We start from the raw sequence: 9,821 nt of genomic DNA, 5'->3' as shown, positions 1-9,821 counted from the left end.
TAAAAACCTTACGCTTGAAAATTTTACTGTTTTCACGTGATCCTGTGAGTACACTACCAAGACCTCTCCCGGGCCCCAGAGGGCCCTCGCTCCGTGGGGAGTCCCGCAGCTCCAGCTTCATCTGCTGGGGGCAAACCTGCCTCTGCCCGGCACTTCCACGTGTCCCATCTGTGCAGTGGGGTAACAAACGCACCTGCCTCGGAGTAGTGCTGAGGATCAAACAAGACGCTGTAGTTCAAAGCATTTGGTAAACTACCAGGCACACAGTAAGTGCTTAATATTACCTGCGAGTCCTAATTTTATTCAAAATCATGTCGCTGTGGCTGGAGTCGTTTGAACTGCCTCCCAGACACTGAGTTATTCCTGTACACACTCAAGGAAATTACACCTTCAAGGCTTTTCGACCTGGCCCGCTGACTCAGTTAATAACCATTTACTGAGTTCCCACCTCGCCGCTAGTGCGGGCCCGGCTCGGCTCAGTTCACACACTCCATCCAAATCCTCTCCGTGGGAGTCTCCCCAGGACGCCGGGCGGACTCACTATTATCTGGGCACTTGCTCCGCACTGTGACTGGGTTTGGACACGACCAGTGTCCCAAAAAAAGGACTTCCCAGGCCTGCCCTGTCACCTTGTTTATTTCTGTGTCATCAACACTTTCTTCTGTGCCCATAATAAAGTATGTCGGTGCTCAACATTACGATGAGTTGACTGAAAGTGTGCTTGTTGTCACAAGAGGATTTTAGTTTCTTTTGCCAGCTATTTCCTTTGCAAAAGTAGGCAAGATGTGTGCAAGATATTACAGTTTGAGAACTCTGGAAACAGATACAAGATTGTCTTATTGTGAATCTGGTTTTTGTGAGATAACTTTACCTCTTTTTACTTTATGACAACTGAAATTCACTATTATATTACCAGACCACATTCTGCAAGCTTCTCTCTCGTGCTAATAAGAAAATAATATGGCCACATCCACATCAGGAAGTCCTTAGGGAACGTGTCTTGTGTCAGGAAAAGTAGTTAAGCTCTGGGGTCCTAAAGGAGCCTGGGAAAGTCTAACCAGAAACTACGGGTTTAGGGTGTATTATCTGTTTAAACACAGAACTGGATTTTTGCAAATTTTATGATGTCTTGGCTTATTAAAGCCATTAACTGAGAATTAAAGTTTCTGGATTGTTACTTTTATAATAGCAGTCAAGTGTCAGAAAACACCCTGACCAGTCAGTAATGGATACAAGCGAGAAGACAAGTGGCCTGGAGGGGAACTTCGACGAGAAGGCGCCAGCTGCATCTGGCTATACTCGGCGGTTTACGGCGAGTTACCTTCTGCCATCACCGGGGCCACCTCGCTAGCACAGCCCCCCGGGAAGAAGGTGGGATGCTGGAGAGCACCCTTTTTTCAGACAGCACTGAAGAACAGCAGGGACGGGGGACTCGACCTGTCAGACATCGTAGCTCCTACCTCACTACCTCCCATACCCTCGGGGGGCCTTCGATTTTGTGGGTGTCTTCAGAAAACCATGCTGATCTCTGTACAGGTTTTACTGAAGTGTTCCAGTCTCTGGAGGGTGAGCTGGGCGCAGGGAACATCACGGCTGTGACAGGATTGGCGGCTTCCCATGAATCCCTATGGTCAGGGTCTCAGCTTAACCTTCCTGTGGGTACGATGTGTGAGTTCACTGCACACCTGCAGTTACAGGCAAGTACAGTACCTGCCTTCGTGATCTAGCAGGGAAGAATGACATTAAGCATGTCACCTTGCCGAAGTGTTGCATTCACCTTCCTGGGAAGGACCCAGAGACCCCCCAGGGACTCCTCTGAAACATCCAATCCTCTACATTTAAACAAATTTCAGAATTAACCCATGTGAAACCTCATCACTGCAGATGTGTTAGGAGGAAGGCGTTATGGCAGGTCTGAAAATACCTGTAGCCACGCTCCCCGGCACAAGCAACCTCCATCTCCTGAGCCCGGGGAGGGGGGCAGGGGCTCTCCACACCCCATTTACCGGTGCACGGTTCCTCATCAGCTGAGGAACAACTTTACCTTTATCGTGTTCTTTTCAAAAGAAACCTCTGTAGGCCCAATGCGAAGGCTGTCAAATTCCTAGGAACGGAGCCGAGAGGCCGGAAACCAGCCGCTGTGTTAGCAGCCTTCCCAGTGCCAGCGCGGTTCCTACCAGCCTCCCGCTCACAGGCCCCGCGTGCGGGTACGAGGCCGCGCCCCTCTGCGGCCCTCCCCAGCCAGGACCTTTCCTCAGACCTCTCCACCTCGGCAAGAATCTTCATTTTCAAATTAGTCGCACTCCAGGTCCACAAACTTGGTCAAACGGGTACAGGAAACCCCTGCTGGAGCCCTAAGGGGTGGCTTTGCCGGAGGATTCGGCGCCATCCTCCCACCTGCCTCTTCCCCATCGCACATTCCCTTTTAAGAAAAACACACGCCAGGCTCAGGGAAGCTGACGCAAACATCCTGAGGAAATGGCCCCTGTAAGTGGCTTCTAAACCTCATCTCCCTAAGGAAATAATCAGCACCTCTTCCCCCAGACAGCTCCAGGTGAGCAAGCAGGGAGGGGATCACCTTCGTGTTATCAAAAGTAAAGGCGTCTGCGGAACGGAACCGTCTGCTGATTACTAAGTGCGCCCCCATCCACGGTCACAGTTAATTTTCAGAACAGCACATGAGTGGGTAGCGCAGGTATTATTTCCCCCATTTTACAGACGAGGAACCGAGGCCTAGGGTGCTCGTTCACTCTTCCCGGGGTCACGCAGGGAGCACTTCGGGGAGCCCCCGCTTTTGAACCCCGGGATCGCCCCGCAGCACCACGAGGTCTCGGAGAAAGACCGTGAGCGGCAGCGGCCACATGGCCTCATTGTCCCGAGCAGGCGTCCCGCTGCGTGGACGCTGGCCGGCGACTGGAAGGGCGGCCCGGCCGCTCGGCACAGCGGCCCGCGGCGGGGAGCTCGGGGCGCGGCCGGCCGGCTCCGCGAACAAAGGAGGGGAGCGCGCGCGGGGCCCGAGGGGGCGTCCGCCGGGCGCGCGGCTGGGGCGCGAGCGAAGAGGGGCAGCGAGCGCCGCCCGGCCCGCCCCTCAAAGCCTCCTTTCTTCTCGCGCTCGGGGGCGGTCCCCCGACGATCGGGAGGGGCGCAGCCCGCAGGCCCGCCGGCCGGTCCCGTCGCGCCCTCCCGCCGCCGCCGCCGCCGCCGCCGCCACCCCCACCCCGAGAAGCGCACAAAGAGCGGCGGCCGCGAGCGCTCGCCTCCGTCGGGGCGGGGCCACGGGCGGGGTCAGCGCGCCGCAGCGCTCGCCTTAAAGGGCCCGCTCGCTCCTCGCGCCCAGCGCGCATGCCCGGCCGCGGGGAGGGCCGGGGAGCGGCAGGCGCGCACGCCCGCGCAGCCCGCTGGCGCTGTGGCCTGCGTCCCCGCGGTGGCGGTGCGGCGCTCTTGCGCGTGTCAGAGCCTGCGGGGTCCCGGCCCGCGCGCCGGGCGTGTGCAGGACCCCGGGGCCGTGTATTCCAGAGGTCGCGGGCGGCGGCCGGCCAGGCCGCGCTGAAGCGGCCTTTTGCTTCCCGATCCGCAGTTCCAGGGCCAGTTGGGCGAGGTGCTGCCCAGGGGGACAGAAAGGGAGGCGCGGGCGCGCGCGTGGCATGTGGGCAGGCGTTTGCCTTTGTGTCTCGTGCGCTCCCGCGCAGGTGGGCAGCCCGCGCCGGGACTCTCTGCCCGTGAGCCCCAGGACCTCGCGCCCAGTTTGCCGTGTCCAAGGGCTCAGCCGCCCTTTTGGACAGACGACAGACCCTTCTTCCAGTGGTAGCTCTGGCTGCACGCATGGTTTATTTGGGGCCACTAACGGGACTTTTTGAGGACCGCTCTTTTAGAGCCGGGCCCCTGATATCAGAGTTGGGCGCGTTTTCTTTTCTCAGTCAGGCAAAGGAGGAGACTTGGGGACAGTGATTGTCCTCGGCTGCTAGGTACATACAAGTGTCCCGAGCTTGCCAGCCCCGCATTAGACAACAAAGAGAGGCGTTAGCGGCGGGGGAGGGGCGCGGCCGGGAGGACCGGGCGGGCTGCGGTGAGCGCGGGGGTGGGAGGGTGGCGCTCGTTCTCCTCTCGCTCAACCCGCGGCCTCCGCCCGCCCCCGGCCTGGCGCGCGCCAATCGCCTCCCCCAGCGATAGTGTCAGTAGCATTGTAGTGTCAGCTCCCGCCGGTGACGTTGCGCCTCCCTCGTCCCCCTCCGGAGCCGTCTGGCTGCAGAGGCTCAGTCAAGAGGCGGGGAGGAGAGGAGGAAAAAGCGCTGAGTGAGGGCGGGCGGGCGGGAGGGAGTGGAGGAGCCGGGGAGGGGCTCCTTAAAGAAACGCTGCTGTCGCTCGCCTGCTCGCTTTTCGCTCTGCATTGTGGCCAGCCAGCCGGGCGCTCGGGGGGCACGCGCGGCCGCCGCTCGAGCTCTGCCCCCACCCCACCCGCCAGCAGATCTGGGGTGGGGACCCAGGCGGGGGCTCCTGCAGCCGCTGCCCGGTGCGGACCGCAGGGAGCGACCTACTCCTCCCGGCGCCGAGAAGGGAGCGACGGAGTCCTCTGCAGCCGGCCGGCCTCCCCGCCCCTGACCACCGCTTCCCGGCTGCCTTTGTGGCCGCAGCTTCTCGCCGCCGAGCCGAGGGCCGGCGGGGGCGCGGCGCGCACGGCCGAGCGATGCCCAGCTCGCTGTTCGCAGACCTGGAGCGCAACGGCAGCGGCGGCGGAGGGGGAGGCGGCGGCGGAGGCGGCAGCGGCAGCGGCGGGGGAGAGACCCTGGATGACCAAAGAGCCCTGCAGCTCGCACTCGACCAGCTCTCCCTGCTGGGGCTGGACAGTGACGAGGGCGCCTCTCTGTACGACAGCGAGCCGCGCAAGAAGAGCGTGAACATGACCGAGTGCGTGCCAGTGCCCAGTTCCGAGCACGTCGCCGAGATCGTGGGGCGGCAAGGTGGGTCCGGCGGGGACGGGGAGCCGGGGGACGTAGCAGGGTCTCGGCCACTGCTTCGCGGGGAGGACTTGTGCAGGAGCGGGCTCCGCGGCGGCGCGGGGAGCCGCAGGGAGGGAGGAGAGCCGCGCGCTGGGCCGGCGCCCCAGACAAAGAAAGTGCAGGCAGGCTGTCGCCCAGAGCCGCGCCGCCGCCGGGGCGGGATGCACTTTCTTCATCTGAAATCACTGCCTTCTCCCCTAGCGCCCCCCACCCAGCCCTCCGGGAGAAAGAGAATTTAAATATAAGATGCTTGGGGGAGGGGGCCTTTGATCAGTCCCTGGGAGGAGAAGGAGGTGGAGTGAGCATCAGAGGGGAGGAGGATTCTGGATTTCTGCAAAGCGCAATGGAGCCCAGAGGAGAAACAATGGGTCCCGGGACTCACCCCCACCCCCCAGCCCCCCGCGCTGGGGAATCGAGGCCGCGGCTGCTTCCCCAAACCCCTGTGCTGTGCCCGCGGGGCGGACGGCGCGCCCAGTTGGGTCCCAGCGGCATCTCCCCAGATGGCTTTTCTGGGATTCTCGGGTTTGGCTCAGGACGACTGCAGGGAGGGCTGGGCAGCCGCTGGGCTGTTCCTCGAGCGCCCAGAGAGTGGAACCCGCTGCCTATCCCGCGGTGCGGTCCCGGGTCAGTGAGGGAGACGCCCCCTTTCCGCCCATCCCGTGTCCTGCCCGTCCCGCTGTCCTGGACGCGGGCTGTTCTGATCTCCGCGGTTAACCCGGGATAATGGGCGTGTCTGTCTCTCTCTCCCACTCCCTCCTCCGCACCCCGGCTCGCAGGTTGTAAAATCAAAGCGCTGCGGGCCAAGACCAACACTTACATCAAGACCCCGGTTCGCGGGGAGGAGCCTGTCTTTGTTGTGACGGGCAGGAAGGAGGATGTGGCCATGGCTCGCAGGGAGATCATCTCCGCCGCCGAGCACTTCTCCATGATCCGCGCCTCCCGGAATAAGAACACGGCGCTCAACGGCGCGGTGCCCGGTCCTCCCAACCTGCCGGGGCAGACCACCATCCAAGTGCGGGTTCCCTACCGCGTGGTGGGGCTCGTGGTGGGGCCCAAGGGCGCCACGATCAAGCGCATCCAGCAGCAGACGCACACGTACATCGTGACGCCCAGCCGGGACAAGGAGCCGGTGTTCGAGGTGACCGGCATGCCGGAGAACGTGGACCGGGCTCGCGAGGAGATCGAGGCGCACATTGCCTTACGTACCGGCGGCATCATTGAGCTCACAGACGAGAACGACTTCCACGCCAACGGCACCGATGTGGGCTTCGATCTGCATCACGGGTCCGGCGGGTCCGGCCCGGGCAGCCTCTGGAGCAAGCCCACCCCCAGCATCACGCCCACCCCGGGCCGCAAACCCTTCTCCAGCTACCGCAACGACAGCTCCAGCTCGCTGGGCAGCGCTTCCACAGACTCCTACTTCGGTGGCGGAACCAGCGGCAGCGCAGCCGCCACCCCGCGTCTGGCGGACTACAGTCCCCCCAGCCCCGCGCTCAGCTTCGCGCACAACGGGAACAACAACAACAACGGCAACGGGTACACCTACGCCTCCGGGGAGGCCTCGGTGCCGTCCCCCGACGGCTGCCCTGAGCTGCAGCCCACTTTCGACCCGGCTCCGGCCCCCCCACCTGGGGCGCCACTGCTCTGGGCCCAGTTCGAGCGGTCTCCGGGAGGCGGACCTGCAGCTCCCGTGTCCTCCTCCTGCTCTTCCTCGGCATCTTCGTCCGCTTCGTCGTCCTCCGTCGTCTTTCCCGGGGCTGGCGCCAGTGCGGCCTCCAACGCCAACCTGGGGCTGCTGGTGCACCGCAGGCTGCACCCAGGCACCAGCTGCCCGCGCCTGTCGCCGCCCTTGCACATGGCCCCGGGGGCTGGCGAGCACCACCTGGCTCGCCGCGTGCGCAGCGACCCAGGCGGAGGAGGCCTGGCCTATGCGGCTTATGCCAACGGGCTGGGGGCGCAGCTGCCCGGCCTGCAGCCGTCGGACACGTCGGGCTCCTCCTCGTCGTCCAGCTCCTCCTCCAGCTCTTCATCCTCCTCCTCCGGGCTGCGGCGGAAGGGCAGCCGCGACTGCTCCGTGTGCTTCGAAAGCGAGGTGATCGCCGCGCTGGTGCCCTGCGGCCACAACCTCTTCTGCATGGAGTGCGCCAACCGGATCTGCGAGAAGAGTGAGCCCGAGTGCCCAGTTTGCCACGCCGCGGTCACTCAGGCCATCCGCATCTTTTCCTGAAGGCAGCGCGCGCCTGCGCGCACCGCGGGGGAGGGGACCCCACCCCCACCCCCACCCCCGCATCCTCACTCCCAGCGCCTGCCCGCCTCCCCGTGCCCCACCTGCCCCTCTGCCCACCCCACTCTGAGATCCGAGAGGAGCTTGGAAAGCTGTAGTATCCACTCATTTTTAAAATTTAATTTTTAAACAAAGGAACTTGCCAGGAAATCTGCAACAAGAGTACTGTAGCCTGGGAAACCTCTGAACCACCTGAAATGCATGCTCTATAAATAATAGGAACGGCGACATTCTAGTAACGATAGTTTTTACACTGTACGTAATAGGAAGCTTCCAAAAGAAGAAAACCCCACAAGTTTTCCATTTTCTTAAAGTAGAAAAAAATGAACAATAATTATTATGAGGAAGATGATAATAATAGTGCTATGGGATGTGTGGACTGTTTAGTGTGTTCCCCTTTGTGGGTGGGTTCCTACGATGCTTATTCTAGAACACAGTGGATCCTTTTTGAATGTTCGTGGAAGGGCCAGGAGTTCCTGTGAAACCAGGATACTGCAGCTTTATTAAAGTTAAAAAAAACTGTAACATATCTCTTATATATTAAAAACGTTTAAAAGTTTTAAAGAGAAATTGCATTAATACAGATTGAAGTATTTTATTCTTTTTTGACTTGAAAAATTATATTTCATATTGCAAAGATGTTTACAAGTATTTTAATTTAAGTTCAGTGAACTTTTTTGTAGCTGGGTTAAATCTTTTTATTTTAGTATGGCCTTATGGCAAAGAACACTGTATTATTTTAATAATCATACAATTGTGACGGAATTACAAACCATAAAATGTGTAATGTTTTGAACAGTATTCTGTTGGGATGGAGATTTTATAGGTTCAGACAAATCTTCTAGATCTGCTTCACCCAGCATATTTTCTATTCAGTGATATAAAGCATATTTTATTCTATATTATTACAAAAAATGGAAATGTATAAACATGTCAAAAGGAACTGTTGATGCTTTCTAACATTTGTATAAATAGAATTCAGTGCAAGTTACAAAGATTCTGTTGCACCACTATAGTTTTAGTATTTCTATTTTAATACATTTGTTTACCACTTGTTTATGTATATGTAGGTGACGTTACTTGAGCTTAAATGTACTTTACTGAGCAAAGTTTAAAAAACAAAGTATATTTTATTTTATGATAAAGGGCCTTTAACCTCATGGTCAAATACTAATATTATATTTGCTGAGACAAGATTTGAAATTGTATCAAGAGTTTTATTTTTCTGACATTTAAAGTTCTACATAATAAAGGTAAAACTTAAGTAATGGTGCTACTTCATTTTTTAAGTATTTCTATATAAATAAAATATTGAAGAAAATCTATCCTGTGTGGTGACTGGATTTTTTTTAGCCTTTTGGAATCTATGTAAGGAATCACTGTAAGTGAGGGGTTGAAATATATAATTCCCAGGCACGTTATGTGAGTATTTCATCAATAGAATGGACTTTAGAAAGAAGCCAGCGTTGTGTTTGGTAGGATGGATAACCAGGGGTGACGGTATTTTTTTTTTTTTTTTTTAAAGTTGCAAGTATCTACTGAATCAGGGCCTCCATTAGACATAGTAGGCAGAGTGCCTAGGGTCCAGGATATTTTCGAGGCTTCAAGAAAATGTTTAATCTATTTTCAAATTAGAAGGATAAAAAGGAAATTAAAATATTCAAAGGAAATGTTAATTTTTAGCCCCACCAAAACCTCATAAATTTTGCCTAAAACATTAATAAAACAAAACATTGAAGTATATAAAGTTACATCAAAAATACAATTTAATGTGAATATTATTCCTGAGGAAGGGGTGCATGAAGGCGAAAGTGTCTAGAACCCAGGAAAGTCATAATTCCGCCCAGCATGGGCCCCTGGGAATATGGGGGCCCAAGGCCCTATGCCTGGTCTGTGGCCTGGAGACTGGTCTCAGCTCTAGTGAGTTTGCACAGAGAGAGTCACTTCCTCGGGGAGGAGGAAGGGATGACAGTTTTTGCTTGCAGAGGACCTTGCTGGATTTGAGCACTGGTCTTAATAGGCTTCTGCTCCCGGCAGGCTAATTGGTGTTGACAGGCTGCAGTGTTAACTGTTTGTTGTTGTTTGAAGGAAGTTTTTGTTTGCTTTTGGCAGACTACACCTGCTCCCGGCTGTGGGGCTTTGTCAAGGGAAGGAGCCATGTGCTTTCACTTGACCTGAACTCTGTCTTCCAGAGTGTTTCCGAATGACCAGACCATGCCGCTGAATTTCCAGCAAACTTCCTGGCTGAGCTGCGCCTGGAGAACAGTGTCTGACCAGAGTGTGGCAGGTGTTTAATCTTAGCAGGTGACTCCAAAGAGTAGGCTGTAATGTACCTTGGTGGTCCCTCTTTCCCCCTTTGTGTTCGTTTTTGTCTGCTGATTTAGTCCCTGTCTATGTAGCTCCTGGTGTGTTTGGTTTAGATGACGCTGGCCATAGGCAGTAGACAGGCCCTTGGGGTGGGAGGAGAAAAAGGAGTGGCCCTGCTTGGAAAATTTCTGGCACCATCTTCAACTCTGGAAAGTTCCCAGGCAGTGTTTACC

The 9,821-nt window shown here is 56.7% G+C and overlaps 1 protein-coding gene across 1 annotated transcript; it reads left to right on the top strand.

The window, feature by feature from the left end:
* Positions 1-4,372: 4,372 nt before the first annotated feature.
* MEX3B (mex-3 RNA binding family member B) lies at positions 4,373-8,605 on the top strand. The gene is made up of 2 exons (XM_069465637.1): positions 4,373-4,958; positions 5,774-8,605. Exons 1-2 carry the CDS (start codon positions 4,685-4,687, stop codon positions 7,222-7,224), a joined length of 1,725 nt encoding a protein of 574 aa, XP_069321738.1. The 5' UTR covers positions 4,373-4,684; the 3' UTR covers positions 7,225-8,605.
* Positions 8,606-9,821: the final 1,216 nt, after the last annotated feature.

The sequence above is a fragment of the Eulemur rufifrons genome, chromosome 3, assembly GCF_041146395.1.
Source record: "Eulemur rufifrons isolate Redbay chromosome 3, OSU_ERuf_1, whole genome shotgun sequence".
NCBI lineage: Eukaryota > Metazoa > Chordata > Mammalia > Primates > Lemuridae > Eulemur > Eulemur rufifrons.
The sequence above is the reverse complement of the archived record's forward strand: the minus strand, read 5'-3'. Positions and strand labels throughout refer to the sequence as shown.

Excerpts from the sequence above, each read along its gene's own strand:
- MEX3B (XM_069465637.1), top strand. The coding sequence starts at position 4,685 with ATGCCCAGCTCGCTGTTCGCAGACCTGGAGCGCAACGGCAGCGGCGGC. Across the intron at positions 4,959-5,773 it reads CGAGATCGTGGGGCGGCAAG|GTTGTAAAATCAAAGCGCTG; the intron begins GTGGGTCCGGCG and ends CCCGGCTCGCAG.